General features: G+C 48.0%; 1 protein-coding gene across 2 annotated transcripts in view; it reads left to right on the top strand.

Annotated features, from left to right (window-relative positions):
* The window catches only part of LOC8042174 (alpha-actinin), a 90,982-nt gene that overhangs the window by 40,805 nt on the left and 22,648 nt on the right, over positions 1-27,529 (top strand). For both annotated transcript variants that reach the window (XM_029979268.4, XM_029979269.4), the window contains exons 2-3: positions 24,569-24,890; positions 25,868-25,955. In XM_029979268.4, coding sequence (XP_029835128.1) covers positions 24,569-24,890; positions 25,868-25,955 — 410 coding nt within the window. The remainder of the gene's footprint in view (positions 1-24,568; positions 24,891-25,867; positions 25,956-27,529) is intronic.

Consider the following 27,529-nt stretch of genomic DNA (forward strand, 5'->3'; position numbering starts at 1 on the left):
TGATGATGATGATGATGATGACGATGATGATGAGGAGGAGGAGGAGGAGGAGGAAGAAGTGCTCTAGCGATGACGCCATTTGCAGGCCTTGTACGTGGTGTTGGCCAGCGGCGGCGAAAGGGGGAGGGAGGGCGGGCGGGTGGGCGGGCGAGAAGGGGGGGGTGCTCTAACGATGACGTCATAAGTGGGCCTTGTACGTGGTGTTGGCCAGCGACGGCATCTCCGAGGCGCCCCGTTGGAGCTGGGTTTCGATCCGGCTCTGTTTACCCCGCCTGCCAATATCTGGCCTTATCGCGCGTGCTCTCGAACCACCGACCCCTGCCCCATCAGGGATGCGATGGCGGAAGCGGAGAACGTTCGGGCCGAATGGCGCCTGCAGCCGTGCGGTAGAGCACCCACTTACACGATATGCAGCCGCAGTGAGGCAGGATCCATCAGCTTGAAGGGGAACTGAAGCGGTTCTGTATTTGAGATTTGGTCTCCGGGATCGCGAGTATACGCGTATTATTTCAGTTTGACGCGCCAAGTAGTGGCGAGAGTTGAATGTGGGAGGCGTGGGAGTTGGAACGCCCGACTGTAGGACATGAAGCACGTCCAAGCCCGGCAAGTTTACGACGAGGTCTGCTTCATGCCCTAAATCCGAAGCCACCTTGGGAAAGGGCTGGTGCACCTGACCCTCGGAGAAAAGAAAATGCTGGCGCTACCTGAAGTCTTACGATGCACGGAGTGCAGGTCTCAAAGAGAGATTGCTCCAATGGAGGGTACAGAAGACATCGAACAGTCGTTTGGGGAGCGAAGAACCTATTTCTTTCAGCTATGGAAGCCGAAGTCGTGTACACGTCACGTGATGTCAATTTTCCCGCAGAAATTACCGAGGTATTGCACGGACGGACGAACGGATTCCGTTACAACATTACGTGCTATACAAACTGGCGCTGCTGCTTAATAATAATAATAATTTCTTTCCGACATTCATGTGTTTAAAAAACTGGGGGGAAAAAAAAGGAAAGTTTTTTTTTTTACATGACTCTCAGCATTTAGGTGGAGTGTAAACGTTCGACAATGCGTTGTTTTTATTTTCGGTCTCCCGACCGTCCAAGTAAGTGAGCCATGGCCGTTGCACGACGGCAAAGCGTTCGCCCCTCGGCGATGCCGCCGGAGCGACTTATCGGTGACGCGTCTTTTCGCCGAATCGCGATCTCCGTCGAAGAGGAGCATTGTGCTGTCGCTCGATCGCAACCTCGGGCAATCGACGCTATCGTCGGGGGAGACACACCGCGGAATGTTTACGAGCGCTTCCCGAACTCACCGCAAGTCGTATGGCTGGCCCCTAACGAGACAATGTCTTCGCACGGCGTTCGGATTCGCTTGCCTCTCGATTGTTTCGGCACCTTCCGCGGGAGTTGCGTGATGCCACCTGAAAGACAAGGCCTGCTTATGACGTCATCGTTGGTGGATCTTCCCAAAGACGCTGAAGCTTGACGGGGGTGCGCGTGCTAGCGTCGCGCTCGTTCTGAGCCACTGCACGATGCGCTGGTGGCGACGCTGACGAGGGTCATGCCTTCGATCCTTTAGAGCTGTGACGTTACGCTGGGTGAATTACATAGTTGCTGAACAGTAAGCACTGCCTGCCATGCTTGGCGAAAGACGTTTTGTACGAAATGAACCCTGTTTTGTCGTGAGGGCGCATCTCAAACTGTCGTCTCGTATGTTTCTGAGTCACCCACAGTGTGAGGATATTCGACAACCGAGCCGTATAACTTTCTCCACTCTACTCCTTTACAGCGTTCGCTATGCTGAATTCGAAAGATGGTGGGCTTTGTTAGAGTAGCTTAATTTGTTATTCTTGCAAGCAACCCCCTTTAAACCGCAGGTTTTTCTTTTTGTTGGTGATTGGGATGGATTATGTTATAGGGCGGTTTCATGATTTAAATTATGAAGAAACTTGCACCAAACGCACGTTTTTATCTTCGGAAAAAAAGGGCAACAAATGTAACGAGATACCTAAGTCTGGCAAAGTATCGCGATACATCGTAAATGTATTTCGATAGTGAGATACAGATACTCCAAAGTATCTCTAAGATGTATCGCGATACTGCTCGCTACTTAAACTATCAGACGTGCACAACGCTTATTCACGCCTGACTGTTGTTCACAGTGATGAGATATGGGAGGGTTAAAACTGTCGCTTCTCCGTTTGCTTTTTCACTTTTTCCCCCTGATATTTTTGTACCGGTAACGGTACATTTTGAAAAATTTCCCTCTTATTTTAAGGGTTAATGCGTCGTCAGCGATTGAAGGAATCAATGTGCTGACGGAGGTGGGAGGCGAAGGTCACGTTGTGGCACTGTCCCGCGCTGTTCTCTCAATTACCGCTACCCGAACGGGGGATGCCTCGGGCTCCAATCACCGGCTGCTCAGCGACGTCGAGCGCCTGTCAACTCCAATTATAAACCTTTACGACTCACCAAGAAAACAGACGAAGCAATCCTTGGAAGCTAGCTGCTATAGGGAAGGTTGTGGTACCTTCATATTTTTTCTTTTCTTTTTTGTTGTTTCTCGCGGAACCTTCGCTGCTCTGTTTTTAAACTTCGCAGGTTTCATTCCTTGCGTGTATGTGTGTGTGTGTGTGCGTGCCTGTATGTGTGAAAGAAAGAAAGATGGGTAAAAAGGAACGGCTATGCTACACTGAATGTCTATGTATCCCCCCATCGCGAATCTCAGCTTCTCGGGCAAGTTGGAGTCGTAGAACGAAACCAGTCTGTTGTAATGTTATTCTTTCTTTCTTCTTTCGTATCTTATTTTCGCAGAGTCTGGCTTAGGATCTCCATATCGACAGATACCGCAGCCAGTTCTGCGCCTCGGGCCGTTCTGCCATCCAGTGTAACGATTATTTTCGAGATCGTGTCATTGTAACACTCCCCCCACCCCCGGTTTTTTCTCCTTTTCTTTCGGGATTTTAAAATGCGCTACGCTAGCGCTAGTCCGCTGGCTCTGCCCGCGTTGTTTTTCGTGATGTTCCCCTTCTGTTTGTTTTTTTCCCGGGCTACCGACGATTCATCTGCGCAGCAGGCTACGCTAAATCAGTTGTTTCAGTTCTGCCTTCGCTTCCTTTGCTCCCCGATGCGTGTTGGGCCGTCTGCTTTTTCTTTTTTTTTTTTGCCCTTCATCGCGCTTCACAGTGTACGATGATGGTGGCGGACGCTTCCTGTTCCCACTTTTTTTTTTTTTGGCCCGTGGTTTTCCTCGTCCTGCCGACTGCTCGTGTATCTCTCGAGCCGCTCGAAACTCCGCTGTTCAGCCCTGACGACGCTGCGCGCTCGATTATGACGTTATTAGTCCGTTACACAATCGCCGACGGCAAGCAAAACCTCACCGCAAATGTAACGCTACTCCGTGCTTAAAAAAAAAAAAAAAAAAGAACAAATAAAATAAAAAAATACATTAAAAAGGAAACAAGAAAACAAAAAAAAACGGGGGTGGAAGTAGGGGGCAGGGATGTCAGGTGTTGTAATATGCTTCACAACAATGTTGTTGTTGTTTTGGTTGTGGGAATCTTGGGTTTGGTAGTCATAATGCCATCCCCTTGTATTCAGTGCACTCTATAGACCTATTTCTCAGTTACCCAAGCATCGAGGAGAATGCAGGGATCGGTGTTTCACGCGCCACACGCGCACGCCTTCCCCGTATAGAAGATTCGAAGTAAATAACCAAAATAAAGCGTTGACGAACGCGCGTGCAAGATGTAATCGTTTTTAGACATTTGCTTTAGAAAAGTTACTACAGCTGAAGAAGGCCAGCACGCGCGGCGCGTGGAACACCAATCCCTGCATTCTCCTTGATGCTTGGGTAATTTAGCGATAGCTCGTTCCCACAGTTGCGTCGACTGCGTTGCGCTGCGTTGCGTCGTGCAGCACAGTGTCTCCCCATCGTCTCGTCCTACGGGTCGTCATAGCAACGCCATAGAAACGAAATTCCAGCGCTCATTTTTTAGCTTAAATGTGTTGCATGTTGCAGCATAACCTAAAAAAATACCAGTCTTTCGTTGAAAGGCACAAGAAAACTAATTTTAAAGCTAAATAAACGATCTTTCAATGTGCACCTGGAGGATGCATGTGGAGCCTATTTGGGAGGTAATCTAGCAACGTTGGGGAACTTGCTACGTAGTTGTGACTTAGCAAGCTCCTTTGGAGCAGCGCCGCTCTTTGGCATTTCAACATTTTCCTTCTTAGCTTTCCTCTTCAACTCACAAATCGCGCATTGTACCAAACAGTCCAAGAAGACAGAAGGGAAGGACACCACGCTCATTTGTGTACCCGGACAGCCATTCTCCCCCTAGAAGATGAGCCCGTCGCTCAAAACTCCGACAAACGTTGCTTTCCCCACCCCGTTCAGCCCTAAGCTGACAGTGTTGTAAAAGCTACGTGCTACGTGCTCCTTGGGCCAGCCACACGCTCGTCACCCCACGGGCACTTCGAAGGGCTCGGTTGTAACGCTATGGTGGCTAGAAGGGGAGGTGTATCGGTCCCACGGCTCGCCCCGTTGTGCGGAGTGTTACGTTGTCGTATGACGGCGGCAGGTGGCGCTAGCAAGCCCAGCCCGATCTGTTTCTCCGGAGACATCGGCGGCTGCCGGTGCTCTGCCTGTGTTGAGTCATTCGCCTGGACCTCGTGTTGGTTGGTTCGTGTGCTTCCGTGAGCTACCACTTATTAGCTTAAACGTCTTTCTGTTACCCGTGCCTTTTGCAAACATGTGAGCGAAATATAGCGAGGCAGAGCACTGGACAGAATGGGGAAGAAGCAGACGCACTGCTTTGCGCCGGGGTGCTCAAGCGGCTATGTTTCGACACGAACGAAGACACACGTGTCCTTGTTTGGTGTGCCTAAACAAGCAGATCGCTTCCAAGCGTGGCAGCGCGCCGTTCCAAGAGCCGACAAAGAACTCGACGACAGGTCAGTCCTCTGTGAACTGCACTTTGACGAACGATATATCGTACGCCACTTCACGCATACAGTGAGGGGGGAGCTCGTTCAGATCCCTCGCGACCGACCTATCCTCACGGACGATGCGGTACCTACAGTTTTCCCCAATCTGCCGGCGTACCTCTCAAAGCCGCTGCCAAAGAAGCGCCGAACAAAAACATCGTCTGAGGGCCTCCCTTCGAAAACACCTCGAGCTGACATTGAAGGGTCAGATTCTGCACCGCAGCTCAACGACGCTGACCTGCCGTGCACCAGCACGAGCGTTCTTCAAGGAGTGGACCTGCAAGACTGTGCACTTCCTAACAACTACTGGGGAAGCCATCTGGTTTCAGGTGCCCCTGAGATTGTTGTGTTCTCAGTGTGCGAGATGGACGGAGGGACGGTAGGCTTGGAGCGGTCGGTTGTGTTCAACACGAGCAACGGGATCTGCGCCCTCGTGATCGTTCAGGGTGCAACTCTGAAGACGGTTCAAATAGAGAACAAACAAGGAGCCGAAGACTTGCTTAGAGAAGTACAAGCGATGAAAACCTGCATGGGACTGGGAGAAGTGCAGGATCTTGATGAACTGCTTCGCGCGAAATGTAAGCACCGGACATTTGGACGCAAAGTATTCAGTTTGAAGTGCACTGGCACTGTTCAGAGCCAGAACAGCAGATGTGTGCAGTGCAAATATCTGCGCAAGCTGCTGCTGAATGAACTTTCGCGCAAGCGGAGGAGTATCAGGTACCCTGTCCAAGCAACAGCTCACAAGATGCGGATCAAGACGCTCAAGCTAAAAAGAGCAAGAGAAGCAGTTGCTGCCATGAAGAAAAAACTGGCAGAAATGAAAGTGAAAAACGCACAAGTTAGGCCATCAACCCTGGATGAAGAACTCAAGCGCTTGCCAAGCATGCAACAACAGCAGGTGAGAGCTTGCCTTGAGGCCTCCAAGCGTAAAAGTACGTGTGGAATGAAATTCACAGATGAATGGGCACTCGAGTGCATCATCATGCGGATGAAGAGCCCTCGTCTGTACGAGCACCTTCGCAAACAAAAGACGCTCGTCCTGCCGGGGCGTACTTGCCTCCGCACATACACTCGTGCGTACAGGGGTGGATTTGGCCTTAACATAAACATGTTCCGTTGCCTTGCTGAAAAAACAAAAACCATTGACAACTCCATGTGCCACGGCGGGTTGCTCATTGACGAGATTAAGCTTTCTGAGCACCTGAGTGTAGGACAAGGTGGCAAGCTTGAAGGGTTTGTGGACTTGGCCGACTACACCACCGAGAAGGAAAAGCATCTCATGTGCGACCATGGGCTGGTTCTGCTATTTCAGCCGTTTGGTGGAAAGTGGCATCAGATCTTGGGTGTCTTTGGGTCGCGATCTAATGTAAAAGCCGAAATGCTCGCACGTATCATTGTAGATGCTATTCTGATGACTGAGAAAGCTGGGCTTTTCATTGACTTTGTGACATGTGACGCTGCTGCATGGAACAGGCGTATGTGGAAAATATTTGGAATTAAAGCAACGTCAACAAAAGTCGTCTGCAAGACGGAGCATCCTGCAGACCCCAGCAGAAAGCTGCACTTCATTTCGGATTTTCCGCACCTGGTGAAGTGCTCGAGAAACAACATGCTGATTGCAGGGTTTCGCACACCAGAAGGACGAGTTCTAGTAGAGCACATCGAAGAAGCCTGGAAGTGTGACAACAAGAGCCTCACACCACTGAGAGCCATGCCACGCGTCACAAAACCGGTGCTACACCCGAACGGATTCGAGAAAATGAGCGTCAGCCACGCCATCCGCCTATACAGCGACGAGGTAGTCCGGGGCCTTTACCTGTACAAGCAAGAAGTAGAGGGCAGGTTTGGTACCACAACAGCAACAGAATGCTTTGTCAAGAAGATGAGAGACCTTATCAGTGTAATGACATCTCGCCGCAGCAAGGACGCCTTAAGGCCTGGGTCAAGAAAGGAGGCTGTGCTGCAAGAATTTCTCGATTACCTCAACACATGGGAGGCATCGGCAGGAACGCAAGGGCAGGGCTTCCTCAGTCGCAGCACCGCCGAAGGACTTCGTGTTACGCTTTCAAGCACGCTTTCTCTCTTGGATTACGTGACAGGAGAGTTGGGGTACAGGTACCTTCTGACATCACGACTTAGTCAAGATCCCATCGAAAACCTCTTCGGGATCCTTCGTCAGATGTCGGGATGTAATGACCATCCAACACCTTCACAGTTTCTCGTCTCTGTAAACTGCCTGACATTCGCCAACCTTGCAAAATCGCCAACAGGAGGGAATGTCACAGGAAGCACCCTGAGGAGCCTTCTTAACCCAAGCAACGCACAAGACGCTCAGAGACGAGTCGATGACCTCCTTGACCTTGGCAACCTTCAGGAAGCCAAAGCCACGCTGGATGCTTGTGGCATCGTTACCGACCAGCTGTCCCTCACACGTGAACGAAGTGACTCGCGCCTGGTGTTCTACATTGCAGGGTATGTAGCACGCAAGTGCATACGCAAGACAAACTGCAGAGAATGCACTGAACGGCTGCTCCAGGAATCTGCAGCAGCACCCAAGGAAGCATGCCTGACGAGTGCTGTAAACCGGGGTGGACTTCTTTACCCATCCGCAGCTCTGAACCTGTTAGTGATGTCTCTGGAAAATGCATTCACTGCTTGCTTTAGTTCCCGAGAACTTGGACCGGACAGCATCCTCGATGTGTGCTCTTTTTTGCAAGCATGCTCACTGGGCTCTGTTGGCTGCACTACACACAGCACCACATTGACAAACATGATCATTAAGTTTTTCATCTTAACAAGGTTGCACTTCCTTGTCGCCACAAAGAATGCAAGTCGGCAGGAGAGCCGGGAAAGAAAAAAAACACTTAAAGATCAGGCGTGTGCTGTAAAAGCTAGTATCGAGTTTGTTGCTAGTTGGCATTATTGCATTTCTTTTTGAGTTTTTATGAAAGGCACTTTGTTTGTGACCACTGAAATGTTTACATAGTTCTGTTGTAGAAACCCTGATTTATGAGACTGACTGCTGGCTCATGTTTGTGCTGTTGGGAAGATGTTCACTACCCTGTTTTGAGTTTCGTGCTTATTAAAGTGTTCATGCATTCTTTGGATTGACGTTGAAGTATTTTACACTGTGCAATTCACCCTTTATTTTGGTGTGATGTGCCAGGGCTCTCAATTATATAGACAACTTTATGAAACAGTTAAAAATAGTATTTTCGATAAAATTCTTAATAGACAAGTACAAAGTTCTAAGAATCGACTACCCGCACGCAAGAACACAAAGCCTTAACGCGAGTAAAATTCTGCTTTCTCAGGTACCCAATTATTTCAAATTTATTAGGCAGAACCTCCCTGGTACCTCTGGATTATTGGACAACAGCTTTAGTAATGCAGTAAAGAAAGCGTGAACATCAAACGCTGACAGATCAAGTCATTATCGCCCTCTGCTTGTAATCCGACACTCAAAATCTCCCGCTCCAATCTTATTCCACACTGACTCATCAAAAGATTCAGGCAAGAACGTAAGTGGCCACTTCGCGCAAGGTTCCGTGACCGGCCCACGATTAAAACACAACAGAGGTGCAAATACCGAACTAACATGCTACATCTGTCGAACAAAATTAAAATCTCAGTCCCTTATTTCTTGTGACACAAGAAAAAGAGTTGCATCGGAGTTAACACTACAAACTGAACGAACCGCAAAAACGTGCAGACGACAGCGCGGACACGGAACAGGCTGATCGGGCTGCTGACCACAGCGCCTCTCGCGGCGTCATAACGCAGCGCGACGGCCTTGCCTCCTCCGACCGTCACACCTCCCCTTCTAGCCACCATAGTAACGCTATTGACACCACCACAACGCTGACCACGCCACCAACGGCAAAGCTCATAACGACGCACGCCTTGCTACGTCACGAATGCGGGGAATCTTTCTGTTGTTGTTTGCGCCGGATATCCCATGACGCATCGCGCTCTGCGTTCGCTTATCTTCGAGCGCTTGCTCGAGTGCATCGTTTGGAGCGAAAAATATAGCCAGTCGTTCAAAATACAAACGTGCGATTATCATTTACGGTTGTTATCCATCATGCTTGACTCCTTTCCGAACGAAACTTGAATATTTCAATTTTTGTTTCAGTATCCCTTTAACGCAGTCAAACGCAACTGTGTGAACGAGCCGTATACTGAGTGCCAGGGTTGTGTTCGGAACTGAGGTGTTCTGTACTGTAAGTACCATGAAATTTGGTCGCTGATCGCGTTTCAGAGGTGGCGATCGGTCGAGTTGCAAAGGCTTATATAGGTGGCGCGAGCAACCGCCCGATTCGAAAGGTTCGGCCGTATTCATTCGTCCATCTATGTTCGAGTTTTCAGTGTGCATGGCCTTCAACGAGGTAGAGGGCCTTAGAGCGATAAACTGGCATCCGAAAGTGACCCCCAATTGGCCGCCGCCATGTTGCACTTTTTTTACCGCTAGACTCGTGCCGTTATAGTTTTACGTCTAGATTTTAACGAACTACCGCGCACAAATTATAGCCTATTGATCGTTGTCACGTTCTTGAAGTGACGGTGTAAGCAGAAGACGAAGAAGGGGGCAAGCTCGAGCGAAAGGGAAAGGATGAGCTCGAGCAAAATGGAAAGGAGAAGCTCGCGCACGACATTCGACGACTGAACCTGAAGGGCGGCAGCTGAGACGCGAACGCTCCCGGCAGCCCAGGCTTCGCTCCTGGTGAACCCTGGCTCCGCTCCAGGTCTTCTCGCCGCCATCGAGCCGAAGCGACGTCGTGCCTGCTGCTCGCACCAGAAGCCCGGAGCAGTGGACTTCGAGCTCGAAGGCGGACGCGAAGGGGTGTCCTCGCAACACTCCCGTCAACCCAGGCCGCGTACCTGGTCGGTCAAGCAACACCATCCAACCGGTGCTGGAAGGCCCAAAGCTCCTAGCAAGCTTGGATCCCCACCCGTAATATCGAGGAACAAGGCCGCGTTCCGTTCCAAACAAGATCGACGCTCGAGACTGTGAGTGTTCTCAGCGCGCGACCGAGATTGTCTGTATTGACTGTAGCTATTTAACCACTCTATTTTTTTTCCTTTCACTTCCGCTTATAATTTTGTTTTTCTGTTCTGCTTTCTTTTGTGCTTGTGAGTAAATGAATTTTTGTTCGTCTACTTATGTGTCGCTTCGTCTTTCGACATGCCCTCTTCCCCGCGGAGGAACATGACAATTGGCGAGCCTGCCAGGATAATGGCCCATTCTGACGTCTTGTTCTTCTGAGAGGTAGAGGAGCGTCGGAAGGCGAGAGGCATCCAGGGTCATGGAGGTAGAGAGATTAACGGCTGTCGCAAAGGAACTGGGCTATGCTGGGCCAGAGTTAAGGAAATGGGTGGACGACGAAAGAGCGCGATTAAGGGAGGAGAGAGCTCACGAGCGTGAGTTGGCAAGGGAAAACCGCGAAGGGGAACTAGCTAAGCAAGCTACCCTAGAGAAAGAAAGGGAGATATTGCAGTTGAGAATCGCTGCGCGAGGGGGTCACCAGGAAGGGGCTGATGGGCAACGCGGAGACGCGCCAGTCCAAGCTCTCCGAGGGAGTCCTCACAAGTTGATCCCGCAATTCAACGAACGGAGGGACGACCTCGATGCATACCTGCAGCGTTTCGAGCGCACAGCGACAGGTTTGGGGTGGCCTCAGGACAAATGGGCGACGACATTAGGCCTGTGTCTGACAGGAGAAGCGCTCACGGTGGTTGGTCGCATGACACCCACGGACGCGTTGGACTATCCTAAAGTAAAACTGGCTCTGCTCCAGAGATTTAGGTACACAAAGGAGGGATACCGTGAGAGATTTCGGGATGCTAAACCCGAGGAGGGTGAAACTAGGAGGCAGTTCGCCGCTAGGCTGGCAGGTTACTTTGATCGGTGGGTTGAGGTGTCAGAAACCGAAAAGACCTTCGAGGCGCTACGAGACACGGTTCTGGTGGAACAGTTTCTCGGGACCTGCTCAAGCAAGCTAGCGGTATTTCTTAAAGAGAGGGACTGTCAAACTTTGGATGAAGTGGCAGCAAAAGCTGACCTCTTTTTAGAGGCGCAAGTGAAATCGAGCACAGGTGGCAAACAGAAAGAAGAGACTGGAAAGAAACTGAGTGCAGAAGATCCAGCTAATAATAATGATAAAGGCGAGGCCAAGAGAAGTAGCCGCGGCTTTCTTTGTGGGAAAGCGGGTCACAAGGCAGAGAATTGCCGGAGCAAGGCTCAAGGGTTTAAAACACCCGCGTGTTGGAACTGCGGACGCACGGGTCACAGGGCTAATCAGTGCAAGGCGGGGCAGGACGGAGGACACCAGGCCTCATGCCTGTGGGCAAGGCCTACAGCTACCGCGGACGAGCCAGAGGAATCCTTCGTCACGCTGAGGAACGGGGACAAGATTCCGGTGATAAATGCAGCCGTTGGGAGAGCTCCGAAGTTCCTTGCAGAGAATATGCCCGTGGCTGAAGGACGCCTAGGGAACAGGCGAATAAATGTGCTCAGGGACACTGGGTGCAATACAGTAGTGGTCAGAAAGGACCTGGTCCCTCCGGAGAATTTCACCGGAAGATCGAGCGCCGTTTTCCTATTGGACCGGACAGTCAAAAACCTACCAGAGGCAAAGATTTCGATTCAGACGCCATTTTATACCGGAACGGTTCTAGCAAAATGTATCAGTGACCCACTTTACGATCTGGTGCTGGGGAATATTCCGCAGATCCGAAGTGCGGATGATCCAGATCCTGGATGGGAGAACGCACGTGAAGTGGAAGAAGAAAGTCCTGTCGGCGGCGCAGCGGTAAACCGAGGATCGGAGATACGGGCGGACGTCCACGAGATGTCCGGTGCAGGCAAAAACAACGACGGCTCACGTCACGCGAATTTGGCAGAAGTTGGTGCGACCCATGGCACAAGTGTCCCACGAAGTGGAGAAAGGAAAAACGAAGAGTTAGGCCTGAACGTGCCGCAGGTATCAATGATCGACACGACTCCAGAGACACTCGCTCGAGAGCAGAGAGAAGATGACTCGCTCAGAAGGTGTTTTGATGAAGTTGGTCAAATCACGAGAAGGTCGAAGTCTAGGACGAAGTTCCAGTTCTTTGTGAAAAACAGCATGCTATACAGGTCTGTTGAGTATTCGTCGGGGAGGAAGACGATTCAACTGGTACTCCCGAAGAAGTTCAGACCGGCAGTGAGGAGACTCGTGCATGATGGCGTCATGTCCGGGCACCAAGGCATAAAGGACGCGCTCGGCCTGGTGGCAGAAGAGTTTTTCTGGCCGGGGATGCAAAGCGATATCAAAAGGTACGTCCGATCATGCGGCGTCTGTCAGCGCTCGGTGTCAAAAGGCAAAGTGGGCAGGGCGCCTTTGGGGAATATGCCCACGGCCGAGACGCCTTTTCAGGAAGTAGCCATCGACGTTATTGGACCTATCGCACCGAGCTGGACGAAGCGACAAGGATGGAAGGACGTTAATGTAAACAAGAATTTGGACGGAAATAAAAAGCGCCGAAGCGCGTGCGCTGATCGAAGAATTCAGAGAGATCTCCGATCTTCCGGGCAATGCTGGAAAAAGAATGTTTGGCGCTGGTATGGATCCTCGCCAGATTCAAGTTGTTTCTGTATGGGCGAACTTCCAGGGTACAGACCGACCATCCGCCGTTAGAGCTTTTGAGCAGAGCCAAAGATACTGAAAGCAGAGGTATGAGATGGATTATGGCATTACAATACTAGAGTTTTCATGTCGAATACATTAAGGGAAGAGGCAACGTGGGGGCTGACTTCATAAGTCGCGTTTGAGGAGTCGTGACTAGCTTATATAATGCACCGGGAAGCTTTGAGTTCATTTGGAACAAAGTTAAAGGAAAGTTACAGTAAGGTTTCCAGAAGCAGACGTCGGGCCGAAACTTTCAAAGGATAAACTGCCAAGCCTGAACGAGCGTTATGAACAGTGTTAAGACTGGTGCGAATATCAAGGTCTTATTTCGTTTTTATGCGTATGTTGATGTTTTGATGCGTGTGTGTGTGGTGAGCGTTGTGAGGAAGACCAGCGACGCCAACGACGTGACGCACATCTCATCAGAACTTTGACCGCTATTCGCCTCAGGAAGTGAGGCTCTTGAAGAAGGGGGGAGTGTCACGTTCTTGAAGTGACGGTGTAAGCAGAAGACGAAGAAGGGGGCAAGCTCGAGCGAAAGGGAAAGGATGAGCTCGAGCAAAATGGAAAGGAGAAGCTCGCGCACGACATTCGACGACTGAACCTGAAGGGCGGCAGCTGAGACGCGAACGCTCCCGGCAGCCCAGGCTTCGCTCCTGGTGAACCCTGGCTCCGCTCCAGGTCTTCTCGCCGCCATCGAGCCGAAGCGACGTCGTGCCTGCTGCTCGCACCAGAAGCCCGGAGCAGTGGACTTCGAGCTCGAAGGCGGACGCGAAGGGGTGTCCTCGCAACACTCCCGTCAACCCAGGCCGCGTACCTGGTCGGTCAAGCAACACCATCCAACCGGTGCTGGAAGGCCCAAAGCTCCTAGCAAGCTTGGATCCCCACCCGTAATATCGAGGAACAAGGCCGCGTTCCGTTCCAAACAAGATCGACGCTCGAGACTGTGAGTGTTCTCAGCGCGCGACCGAGATTGTCTGTATTGACTGTAGCTATTTAACCACTCTATTTTTTTTCCTTTCACTTCCGCTTATAATTTTGTTTTTCTGTTCTGCTTTCTTTTGTGCTTGTGAGTAAATGAATTTTTGTTCGTCTACTTATGTGTCGCTTCGTCTTTCGACATGCCCTCTTCCCCGCGGAGGAACATGACAATCGTTAATAACAGATACCGAAGAGATAAGTTACGTTTCGTTTGGTTTAAGTCCAAAATCTGCTTTTACGACGAAAACTCGGGCAGCTTCGCAATGCCTCCGCTAGATGCCGTCAACCGCAATGCTGTAATTCCTTTTTTGATATATATATATCGGAGTTAGACATTGATTTCTGGGGCTAACAGTATTTAAAAAATAGTTTCTTTTTTTTTTCTTCTTTTTTTACAACGATTGCAATACAAATGTCGGCCCAGTTTTGCGTAAAAGCCTCAGGATTAGGTACGGTCACGTGTTTAGAGGTCCAAATTGTACAACATGGCGGCAGCCAAGTGGGGGTCACTTTTGCCTGCTGAAGGGGATACCAGTTTATCGTTCCAAGCCTAGTTGATGGTCTTGGGCACCGTGATCTGGGAGGATTCACCGTGGCTCGCGTATTCGGAAAAGCTCGCGGAGTGTAGGTCCATTGGGCAAATCCTGGCACTGTGATTGGCGCACTTTCACGCACGCCACAATCGCGTTGTTCCTCAGCCCCAACCAACGTCTCCTCTAGTATAAAAAAAAAAAAGGGGAGGGGGGGGGGGGGGTTAAATTTTTGGCGTTATTTACCAAATGCCAACGCGAGGCACTGATTGAGAGCTTCGTTCGGCGTGTTCCCTCTGACTGAGTGCGAACTCCCAGCCTAGCGCTGACGCAGCGTCCAATCTGTGCCCCGCGATGGCCTTGCTTGACGCCTGAAATTCGGGGCGTCGGTACTACAAGGTGTTGGGGCAACGCGCTCGAGTTTTGCCAGGCTATGGCTCTTTGGCTATGGATCCTTTAGTCGTCGAGCATTCGGACGCCGACGGAAGGACCCTGCCGAGTTGAGGGAACGCGTTGCGGGGGCCTCCTGCAAATGCGCGGGGTCACGGCGGCCGAAATCTCGCGTGATCCCCGCGTGGAATTTCTCTCTTTGTTTTTGCCCTGCCTCTTCCGCGCCGCCGGATGGCCTCATTGGCGTCGCCGATCGGCAACTTGGGCACATTTCATCCCGTCTCGCGAGAAATTGGCTTGCCCTTTCTCGAACGCGCGTGTGCACGTGTAAAAAAAAGAATGTTTTTTGTTTTGTTTTTTAATTTATATTATAGAGCGTGCGCCAGTGCTTAAAAGTGACGTGAGCAATATAGCTTGGTTTTCTTTTCCAATAGCATGTCCGTTCGCTAGGGCCGTAAAATATTTCCTTACACATTTTCTTTCTCTCTCTCTCACGCAGTCACTGCCTTCCTTTATTAACCGTCGTGATAAGCTTGTAAATAGTAACGTCCGTAGAAAAAAAAAAAAGAAGTGTTTAAAGCAATGCGTAAAATATTTTTTCTTTTTCTTTTTTTTTTGTGGGGGGGGGGGGGGTGAGGAGGGTTGCTATTTGGTGTCAAAACGAAATTGCTAAACAAGGGCGTGGTAATAATTTTTTAAAGCGTTTGTGCAATGTTGCAACGTCGTCATTATTGGAAAAAAATATATATACACACACGTGTGACACAAATTGAGTCTTTATTTTGTGCAGTATGAGATGACATTTTCATATCTGACATTGATACTACTTGTCGGACTCGATATTGCGCCAATATCATGAAGTGTCAATTTCGGTTATCCATATACCGCAGGCACACAATTTAGTGATTTGGAGTGGTGTGCTGTATGTTCGTTACCATAGGATACGTTTTTCGTGATACCTTTAAAATCTCGGAATTGGCTCAAATTGTTTTTTCCTTCGAAAATCGAGTTATTCAGAGTGCACGTAATTCCGAGCCGATTTGCATAGTCTGTAATGCGCTGTTGTGCAAACGCCCGCGAGCTGAATTTCGTCAGCGGGGCATCTCGACGCGGCAACGCCAGCAAACTGGTAAATACCCTAAACGGATTTTGTCATTTTTAAGATTCCAAACTGTGGCGGTCGGTACGACTATCATGACAAAATGCTGTATGAGGGGGAGGGGGGAGAGGAGGCCCCCGGCAAAATGAAAGATTTCGGGGGGAGGGGGGGGGGGGGGGGGGGGGAGACCCGGGCCCCACTGCCCCCCCCCCCCTTTCCCCCTGGCTACGTGCCTGCTTGGACATCCATGTTTCACTCAGCCACGACAGCCAGTGAATATCAGAAACCATCGTCGTCATGATCATCGTTACAACCGTAGCATTTCTAACGAAGGGTCGATATCGTACTACTTTCACGAGAGCAATGACACGAGGGGGGGACGAGTGTTTCCGTTTGTTCCCGGGTGCTACGTAGCTCGGCGTCTCGCGACACGGACTCGAAACCCACTGAACCGGATTCACCGGAACCAGATGCACCCGAAAGCCTCCCGAGGTCAGCCGAGGTTATTATGTATGTGAGCATGGTATTACCTGCGTTATGGATACGGCCCGCGCGTCCCTGACGATCCATGACCTGGCCACCGTATGGATAATGAACGACTGCATCCGCATGCACCGCTTTCGCTTTCTGCGCGGGGCATTAATTACTAGGCGTCGAATACCTGCTTCGGATGTTCACCGGCTCGCTCTTTCATGATCCACAGGTTTTGGCACACACTGCGCAAACGCAGACTTTTTTTTTTTTTTTTTTTTTTCGTTCGCGCGTCGTGTTTTAATGCAACCGCTTGGGACTGCTCAGTCAGCAAAAGTTTTATTAATGAGTAATATCGGGGCTGCTCGATGGGTTATCGTCTAGCCTCGCTTTGTGGCTGTTTGAGACGAGTGAACACACTGGCGCCATCTATCGGCTAGTCTTGGAACATTTGCGATCCGCGTGTAACTACTAAACGGTATTTTCGAGGTGAAATCTACGCACCGGCTACGAGAAATGGTCGCTTATAAGGTTGTCGAAATTAGTTTAAGCCCAGGGCGAAATAACGATGCCCAATTCGGAAGTGTTCCAGGACTGCCCGATAGATGGCGCCAGTGTGCAGCGCAATCGGCCAGACTCAAAACGAGCGAAGCATTGCGCATGCGTCACCGTCTCGCAATTTAAAAAAAAATAAAGTCGAGTTTTGTGTTTGTCCGTCCCTTTTTGTCCCCTAGCTCCATGTCTATCTGTTGGGTGCTTGAGGAGATTATCAGTATCGCAAATTATTGTGCCCACCCTGGTATGGTAGCTCTCCGTGTTTTATCTCTGGGGTCATTGTCTGTCTTCCGAGATGCTGCAATTAGGATTGGCAGAAGGCCAGTGGCGCTGCCCCGTCCGGTATTTGGGGCGTGGGGGCGTGCGACCTTGTCGCGCCGCTGAAGTGGTTTACCTCGTAATTGTGTCAATTGTATCTCGCTCTGTGTACCTGTCGGGCGGGGCTAATAATGTTTCTATCGTCGTCTCAAACGGAGAACAGCTCGAATATGTCCACCCCTGCCCGGCTTATCGTCTGCTTCTTGTAGCAATATCGTCAAAAACTTTCATACTAAACTCACGCTGTCTAAACATCCAGTGACTAACTTGCTACTTCATTTCCCGGGTTGCTTCTTTTAAAAGAGGGCTTATAATGGTGTCAGCCCCCTTCCCCCCCCTCCCCCCCCCCCCCCCAAACCACCACCACACACGCACACACACGCGCACACGCACAACGGGAAAAATTAATTCCTGGCTGCGCCACTGTTGTGTAAGTCTTCGTTGTCTTCAGAGATAAAATACCAACGTTAGTTGCTCTAGCTATAGTACGTAACTCGTTTTTAGCGTTCAAACGTGTAATCTTCCGACCATTCTCAACCAGCTTAGCATCAGATATGTTGAAATTAAAGGAGTTATGACACGAAAATTAAACGGATAGATTATTCTTGAAATGGAATGCTCATCGGCTACTTAGTATATACACCAAGTTACGCGATTTTGAGAGCACTGGTAATTGCAATTTTCAATTTACGAATTTTTATCATTTTCATCTGGCGACCAGACAACACTGCCCACGTTAGTCACATCATGGTGTCCATAAACCGCGTGACCATGAACACTCTCTCATTCTAGGCGCCCCCATGATCGCCCAAGCTCTCTTCGCCCGCGGTACGATCAAAACCGCTTACACACAACTCGGTAACCCGAAAGCTATTCTCGCTCTCGCCCCGGCCCGTTGACCTTGCACCCTGCATGCGCCTGCGACATATTCCCGGACGACGGTGACCACGGCAAGTTCGTCCGTAACTCGCCGTCGCTGGAGCTGGTAGCCAGCGAGTCTCAGTCAAAATGAACAGCTTCCAACATCTCTTGATAGCAATCACTGTCATCACTGCTGCGATCATTGTCGAACACTTCGACAAGGCGAGCGGTGCCGTAGACGTAATCGTCAGGGACCGCATGCTCGAAACGTGGAAGGTAATCGTCTAAACGAGGAAGCTGAGGCCCGAGACGCCAAGAGAGCCAAGTCTGTGAGTGCGTGCAAGGAGACACTGCGCAGGAGGCTGGCTACGTAGCCAGCCTCCAGCTCTGCCCGGATCTGCCCCTCCTATCCACGAAACTATCACGCCATTTTCAAAACAAATTTAGCAGGAGTATAGGAACATACAATGCTAGCAGTATACCATATTTTATTTTTGGCTTGTCATAACCCCTTTAAGGATATATCAGTAGGAATTTTACGGATAGATGTATATGTGTTAATGGCTGTACCCATTGTAACGGGCGGTACCCTGCGCCACCTAGCCTAAGTCCAAAAGGACAAACATGACTCTGCCCGCCCTTCTAGGCCAATTTTTTTCCACCTATTACCAGGCAGTGCCCTAAGCTTCATAATCGATGAATTTTCCCTTTTCTAATTATATTGTCTTTGTGTTCCTCTTGATATTTCCTTCACTCATTGAGCTGTACTCCCGGATATTTGTATTTTCCTACATGGTCTGTTACAGTGTCTTGTATCCTCAGCGGTTCCCTCTTTTCGTCGTTAAACGCCATTACTCCAGACTTGTCACCACTAAAACTCATGCCCAAGGTGTCCCCTTCCTCTCCACATATTCCAGCTAGTTCCTGTAACGTATCCTGGTTATCTGTCGTGAGTACTGTGTCGTCCGCATTCATCAGTCCTAATATTACCTGTATTACTTTTCTCCCTCCTCCCTTATAACTCGCATCAGAACCTAAGTTGCTCTGCTCTAATTTCTTTTCCATTTGACTGAGATATATCATGAAGAGTAGGGGTGACAGTGGACAGCCCTGTCTGAGCCCTCTTTTTATCGCTGTTGGTTGTGTAGTTTCTACTTCCCATGTTATAACTACATTATTGTCTGTGTACACCTGCCGAAGAAACCTAAACAAGTTTGCTTCTAAATTATACCCCTTCAGCTGCTCCCACAGGTTTTCCTAACTCACGTTATTGTACGCTCCCTCGCTGTCCAAATAGGCTAACCACAAAGGAGTTTGGTTCTTCATTGCAATTTCTATACATTGAGTGGTGATGAACAAGTTATCTACCAGTCTTCTATCTAATCGGAATCCATTTTGGAGCTCACCAGGTATTTGCTTATCGTCTGCCCATTCCCCCATTTTCCGCTTTACTATCTGCATAGTTAATCTGTATAGAACTGAAGTTACAGTTATCGGGTGTTTTAATGTTGTCTGTTTTTTTCTGCCTTTTATATATTAGTCTCATTTTACTTAGTTTCCAATCCTTGGTACCTCTCGTCGCATAATTATTTGGTTAATCACATGCCGCAACTTCAATTTGCTTGATTTTCCTTGTGTCTATGAGTTCCATGGGTATGTCGTCTGGGTCTGTCGCTGGGTACCTGCTGGAACCTTACTTTCTGCCTTGTCCCATTCTTGTGTAGTCGTCTCCATCGTTACACAGTTCTGTTCCTCCTCAACATTGCTGCTGTCAGTGCTGTCCAGTGTCCCCCTCTGCTCAAGCTGGGAGAAAGCCTCTTCGATTATCTGCCTAATATGTTCCCGTACCTCTTCCCCCTCTACTCTTCTCCCCTCCTGTGTGGTCAGTAATCGTTGAGTACCCTCTGTCTTCCTCTACTACGCTTTAATGTGCTCAAAAAAAAAAAAAAAAAAAAAAAAAAACAGCAGCTTTGGCTACATTTAGGCTATTCCCTCCAGTCGTTTGGCGGCTTGTGTCTTCGTCAAACTCAATTTTCATTTGTTTTCATCGCCCTCGTCAAGTGGAAGGTTCCGAGAGCTCCGCTGTTCCTTCTCGAAAAAGGAAGCCCGAGTACACGAAGAAATACTGCGCTGTCTGGAGATGCAGACTTACCGTGACTAATAATATTTCGTGAAGTGCCGTGCACGAAAGGGTAGTTAGTGGGTATCGTATTAATTGAGTACGAGAACTCTCGCTTGTGTGACATCTTTTGTTTTGGATATTAAAGTTCTTCAGCCGTACCATGTTCTGATGTCGTGCATAAAATCAAAGTTGAAGATGGGGTTTCATTCGTCGGTTTGAATCTTCCGGTAACACTTACCCTCGCCAGATTTGCTTTGGCCGCGGTTTGGACCAATACCACGTAGAAGACAAGGCCTGCGCAGGACGTCATCGTTAGTAGTTCCCCGACCCTCCCCGAGCGGCAAACAGGCTATTGACGAGAGTATGGGCCACATGCGGCCGCGACTGCTGAGCGCGACCGTTGGTGCGAGCTGATAGCGACCTTCCACAGTTCATTTGCAGCGTGCTTGCGACACCATCGAGATTACCGGTCTTAGCAGCCTATTAATGTGAGCTCGTGCGATACGAGATAAACCGTGACCACTGCAGCAGGCGATGGAGCAGACGATGTCGCAGACGATATAGCGGACGATGGTGCTCATCCGGGCTAACTAGAGGTCGCTGAGGGGATCTACTTTTTATTATTATTATTTTTTTTTTTTTTATAGTGATGACGCTGAGAGGAGGAAATGCGCAGGCCTTGTTTTCGAGGTGGTATTGTTTTGACCCGATGAACTCACTTTTGCGAAACGCATGCGAGGCTATGATGCAAAAAACAACAACAATGATCTAATTATTTCGACAAGCGAGGGAAATTTGGGCAGGGATAGGGAAATTTCAGGTATTCGGTAGGGAAATTATGACGTTAAAACTCAGTAATAAAAAAAAAAATTGTTCTTTTTTTGCATTGTGCTTGTTGTAAAATAAGGGAACTTATCATTATTGCTATTGTTAATATTATTTCCATGTTTGTGCTCTTTGTGTCCGAAAGAAACTTTCATCCGCCCCTTTTCGAATAGGGGTGTGCAAGATACTTCTTCGAATCGAATATCTTTTGCTTTGATCCACTGGAAACAGAGCCGAAGGTTTTCCTGGCGCTGCGATAGTTATGAAGGTATTCGCACACCCCTATTTTCGAGCTGCCCGGATAGCCTCGGCATTCTGATCGCGCAACGCTGTTTTTGTGTCTAAACATGGCGGACATTTGAGTTGTCACCACCCTACGGACCCGGTCCAAATCGTCGGTCCAAATCCCCGCTTCGCTCGATTGCACGCTCTCGTCGAGCTCGGAAGAAAGAAGCCGCTGTGTCGCCGTCGACTTGGGCTGGCCGTTCAAGGACCGAAAAAGTGGGTCCGGCGGTTCTTTCGCTCACCCGCCGTGGGAGCTGACTCATATCCAAAACAGCGCCCGGTCCCGCCCCCCCCCCCCCCCCTTTTTTTTTTCCTTTCTTTTTTTTTTTTTTTTTTTCTTGAGCCCAGTCAAGGCCTAGCCGCCTGTCTCGACGCTGACGGCTCGTCTCGAGTCTGGCTCCGCACTGCTCTCCCTTCGCGCGCATGAAACAAAACACGGCCAAAAACACCAGCCGAGTGGCTGGTGCCGTAAGATACCGCGGTTGTGCCACCACCACCGCTACAACCGCAAAAAAGGAAAGAAAAAAAAGAAGGAAACGTGGTGTTAACAAAAGGCGCGAAAAGGAATCGGAAAGCAAACGTCAAAAAAGAAGCAGACGACAAGCAGAAATCGGAAAGCAGACGACACAAAAAGAAGCAGACGACCAGAAAGGGGGAAAAGGTGGAGCGCTGGTTAAAGAGCTCCAAAACGAAATTTGCAGCGAGTACTTCACATTTGTTCTTTTTGTAGCACCTCGGGGAGGGGGAGAGCGTAAATTCCTCACACATGCGCACACACAAGAAACGGAGAGGGGTGCAGTATCATGAGTTCAGGTGCTGGTGTCAATGGGGGAAGGGTCGGGGTAGAGTCGTTAGAGTCTATGCTGGGGTGCCTTCCTCCCGATGCTTCACTTGGGATGTGTTCTAAAAATGGGAGCTGTGGTTCTTCTTGTTTTTGAGTCACCCCGAGTTTTCTATTGGTATCGCAGTGCAGGTCTCTTCTTGTGGGGGCACCACCTAAAAATAAGCTTTGGCCTCCTTCCTCACCCTCTTTCTTCCCTTCTCTGCTGAGTTCTTCACGTTTGCACTGGGGCAGTACTCATCACCTCCCTTTATTCTCTCGGTCTAATTTATTTTCAACATTTTTTGTTAATATCTAATTGCAGAAATGCATGTCCTTTCATTTGCACTGTGCTTCAGAGTTGGCATAGATACCAGAATTTCTTTTTCTTCTCGCATTTTTGCTTTTTTTTTTTTTTTGTTAAACAATACATTTGTTTTTACTTTCTGCTTTTTTTTTTTTTCTTCTCCCTTGTGCAGTGAACTGAAATTTGTGATGTCTGGAATCTCCTTTTAAGAGTCTCTAAATGCAGGTTTAAAGAGGCCTTCGTAGTTTTTCACTTTTCGATTGTTTATGACAATTCCTACGCCGCATTTACACTGGCGGTTGAACCGTGTTTGCAAAGTGTTTGCAAACGCGGTTTGCTTAAAGATCCGATACAAATTCCTGCGAGTTTGATAATGAAAGCAAGTGGATCCATTTCGCGGTTGCGATTCGAACGCCAGTGTGAATGTACTTTTACTCTGCAATGTTATAGTTTGAAAAGCAAAGGCTGTTGCAAAATGTGCAGCTACTCTGTAACAACCATAAAGCGCCTTTCTTCCTCCACTGTTTTTTTTGCATGTAGCACTTTCTTTAGAGGGGAAGAAATGAGAATTAACAAACCACAAATGCACAAATTACTCTGACTACCCTTTACTCTTCACATCTTCCCCCCAAGTCATAGAGCACCTTTTGTTTGACCTCACTGCAATCTGGTTCATAATATTAGTCCGATGACCTCACTGTCATCAAGACTATACGCCAACCAGGTATTCCAAAATGCGACTTGGCGCTTCGCATCGGAATGCAAGGTAGAGCCTGCCAATCAAAGGAAAACATAAAAAAACACGAAGGGGAGCAAGCAATGACGATGCAGCTAATCTGGGGCAGTCATTGGTTGAGGTAGGGGGGAAACAAACGCATGTGAACACTTTGGGGGTAAAGAAAGCACGAGGTGTGCAAGAAGCAGACAAACTCACACAGCATATATTTTTGTTTATTCAACTTAGCTCAGCTGATATTGGCTCTGCTCGTGGACAGCTTTTTCTTGAATTTCTGGAGATGGGAAAACCGTGCGAGCACAGCTGTAATCGGCGCCCAGTGTGCGCGAGTGCACGGGAGTACCCATAGCTTTGATTTGATTGCCAAGAAAAGTTATCCCCAAGTATAGTCTGACTGTCAAATGCATTAAAAAGTGTGCAGCAATTTTCATGGATATATAGTCTCTTGTGTACCATACTTTAAGGAGCCTATTTCGCTGTGACTTAATTTTGTTGGATTTCACGCATTTAAAAACAGTTGCGACCAATGTGATCTCGCCAAGAAATCACACTCAGTGTTTTTTTTTTTTTAATGAGACAAAGATTTTTTTCCCATATTCACGCACAAATCTACGGGCCTGTTCATTCTCTAGCGCTGAATTAAGTTCTTGAGAAACATTCCGAAAGTTAGTACTTGTGACAACTTCTTGCATGGTTGTGCCTTTTTTTTTTTTACGGTAGCATCGAATGGTATTCATATTGTTTTTGAGCTCCTGTAACCACAGAGCAAACAGCATGAATAAGTAAACTAGTGAAGAAAATTTCGTCGCCTGCTCGAAACACTCTTGCACATATTGTGGTTCTACAGTAGCCGCATTTTGATGCTTTGCATTCCAAATAAATTAATGCAGTTCATTGGGTGTTGCAGCGTTACAGATGAAATGTCATGCTTCATTTGCCCTACCTCCGTTCTCTAAACAAAAGATTTTTCGGATAAAGTTGGGAGACGCAAAACATGTTTTGATCTGCGCTGGGTGTTTATTTCCGAGTTTTTCTCAGCTCGGGAGTCTTGCTGAATTCCTCTAAATACAGCGACCAAATCTGAATGCTGTATAATTATACATCAAATTAATTTAGCATGTTACACTTTTTCGTTACACTTTTTGGGGTCTTTTTTTTTAATTTTTTTTATAAAACCCTAGTTTTTTATTTTGTGTAAAAGAAGAGTACCCAGGATGTCTGTCTAACAACCAGGAAGACCTGGAATTGTCGGAGAATTTCGAAGCATTAAGGAATTGCCGGGGAAATTGGACAGATGGTTGGGTCGGGGGAAGTTACAGATGTGGGTGGTGCAGTGACACGCAAGGGTGTGGCATGGGTGGCCTTGGTGCCGAGTAAGACTTGCCTGAAGCATCGCTGGGCTGTGAAGCCACCACTGGGTTCATCGGATTAAATGGAAGTAGCTCAAACAGCTGCTGCAATCTCATACGCCACATTTTCTTCTTTGCAGTGGTTGGGAAACTTAGTCGAAATATTTGGAAAATTTGAAAGAAGCAATTTTGTAAACACCAAGAGAGCTCCAGGCGGAGTAGAGGTGCTCATGTTTGTCTTTCTTCCCATGTGCCCCACAGACGTTCACAGCATGGTGCAACTCGCACCTGCGCAAGGCGGGCACCCAGATCGACAACATTGAGGAGGACTTCCGCAACGGCCTGAAGCTGATGCTGCTGTTGGAAGTGATCTCCGGGGAGACCCTGCCCAAGCCCGACCGGGGCAAGATGCGCTTCCACAAGATCGCCAACGTGAACAAGGCGCTGGACTTCATCGCCAGCAAGGGCGTCAAGCTTGTGTCCATCGGCGCCGAGGAGATCGTGGACGGCAACGTCAAGATGACCCTCGGCCTCATCTGGACCATCATCCTCCGCTTCGCCATTCAGGACATCTCGGTCGAAGGTCCGTGTTCCGCTTGATCGCGCCATCTTACGGACTGGCCTAAGGGCTATCAAACAAAACCAAAGCCAAAAACCATAAGAAAAAACAAACAAATTTGCTGCAGATTATATTTTGTCTATTAGATCAGAGAGTCCGACGCTACATTGGGATTGCAAGTAAATGGTGCATTTAACATATAATTAAACCTAAAGAGATGCCCAGCTTTACCCAATTGAGGAGATTTGTAAATATTATTACTAAATGCAAGTACTGTTTCTTCAGTCACAAATGATTAACGCTGGTTGTAAGGGCATCTCTGCTTAACAGATACTCGCGCGCATAATAGCCATTTTTGATTTTGACAGTTTTACTACAATGTAGATATTAACATTCACAAAGTTTCTGTTTCTTTTTAAATACAATAGGCATGTGCGGGCACCATCCCGGTTTGAAAGTACTTTCTTCCTCAACACGTGGCTGCGATATTTGCATGTTTTGAAGTGTTGATTGCGGACTTTTAGCCCCTTCGAGCGTGCTTCTTGCTGAACACCAGTGCATCATGACCAAGAAACTGTGGTGTCTTTAAGTACTTTCTTGTAGTCTTCAGCTCCTGAATACCTTAAAGCCTTCCTCTGTTCATGCCAAGAAGACCTATGCGCCCACAGTTCGGTCAGCTGCCACGTAATGATTCCTATGTCCTGAAGTGTTTAACCCACATAGCCCAAAACAGACTTATTGTTTTTTTGCTCCACACAATTCATTAACTGTTTTCTGGTTATTAGACATTTTTGTAAAAATAACCATAGTTTTTCTTTTACTATCTTTAACTCTTTTCTAAGCATGCAGATATGAACTGGTTTGAACCACTTTTTGGTTTTTACTCTGGAGCTGAACCAAACCTAAACCCTTTCTTTTAAATAAAAACACAGACCGTAATGAAAGGTATTTCAGTTTTGACAGCCTGCTGATAGTTTTTATGCCGTTGTTCCTCCCGATAGAGATGACGGCCAAGGAAGGTCTCCTCTTGTGGTGCCAAAGGAAGACAGCGCCATACAAGAATGTCAACGTCCAGAACTTCCACCTGAGGCGAGTGCGTCTTTGCTGGTTCCCAGACATGCTCGGCACCGCTTGCCAAGCCCCGATCAGAATAATGTTTTGGATTCGTAATGGGATATCCGTCATCCACAAGATTTGTAGAATTGCTTTCAAAATGCCTTTGAGGTTTAATGCATACTTAGTCAAACTCTGTGGCGTACTCAGTGATTTTTTAACCTGCCCCAACCAACTAAATTTCCGGAGTCACTGGCCTTTGCCCTTTCTGGTATGCTATTTAGTATTGCGAAATTCAGTATAGCTATTGTGAAGTTGGCGGGCCAAAATGGGGCCAAAACCAACATTCAAATTTACCCGCTTTATTCAGTGCCGAGACGTCAGGGGAAGGCAGGCTTGCAGGTCCAGTGGGCAGTCAAATAATGAACTATGGGGAGCTACTGGAAAAAGCTTCCAAAGCATTCATTTGACACTATGAAGCTGTTTGTAATTGGTTAGGGAACAAAGTGAAGTTTCTCTGCTTTCTCTCATCTTACTTTTTCATTGTTGCCAGTAGAAACATTCAATTTGAAAAACACGGTGAGGAACAGAACTGTAAATTCAAAAACTTTGCGACACAAATTCTTTTTGGACCATTATTCAATTAATATTTCAGCGATGTTTTTGGTGTGTTTAGCAAATTTTCAGGCAAATCGGGGACTATGAAGAAAGTGCCAGAGTACCCTTTTAAATCTTCCCTGACCTTGCCCATGGGCCGTCAATCACCGGTGATCGATGGTTTGCAAGCGCCGTCAAGAAATTAAGTTTAGTGCAAAGAATTGTGCTCCACAATCTCGTGGATAACCGAAGAACTGTAGTTTCGGTTTCAATGCAGACTTGAGCTTGATCGAAAGCTGGTGGGCTGTCAAAAATGATCCTGGGAATGGTGGTGGCACTTGTCTAACATGGCTAGCTGCTTGCATCAGTCTTACTAACAAAGATGGCATTATTCGCTTAATTTAACTGTATGGGGGCATATTTTATAGACCTCAAGAGCTCTGGGCACACTTTAAATGGTGTTATAGACGTCGCTTAACAGATGATTCTGGGCAAGCAAAACTATAATTTTGAATGCTGTTTTGAGCCGGCGTGCTCCTTTAGCAAGGCAGACAAAAATTCTAAATAGGAAGAAACTGCAATCGAGGCTATGACAAAACCAAGGAAGAATGCAAAGAAAGCATTGTGTTGGGGATGTGAGGTGTTTTGTCTGTGCTTCACCAATATAAGCATTCCTTCGTTTAAAAGCACATGTGTTGCGGAGGCTGACTCTCAGACAAACCAAAAACAGACATTTGTTAGAGTACACTAGCTTTCAGGTGTAATAGCCGTGGGTGTGGGGCTCATTTTGCATATTCAGAATTTTTCTTGTATTTGTCCTTTAATTTGACATAGCTGAGGAAATTTTGGTGCTTATACACCTTCCGCACATACATTGTATTTTTAAAAAAAATAAAATTAAAAAATTTTTTTTTTAGCCTTATATCAGCCTGTTTTTTTTTAAAGAACAAATAATTGGCCACATTTTGATGTAAAAAAAAAGGAAAATAAAAGTGTTTGTATGGATCCTTGGA

The sequence above is a fragment of the Ixodes scapularis genome, unplaced genomic scaffold (genome assembly GCF_016920785.2).
Source record: "Ixodes scapularis isolate PalLabHiFi unplaced genomic scaffold, ASM1692078v2 PGA_scaffold10__122_contigs__length_95168666, whole genome shotgun sequence".
NCBI classification, from domain to species: Eukaryota; Metazoa; Arthropoda; class Arachnida; order Ixodida; family Ixodidae; genus Ixodes; species Ixodes scapularis.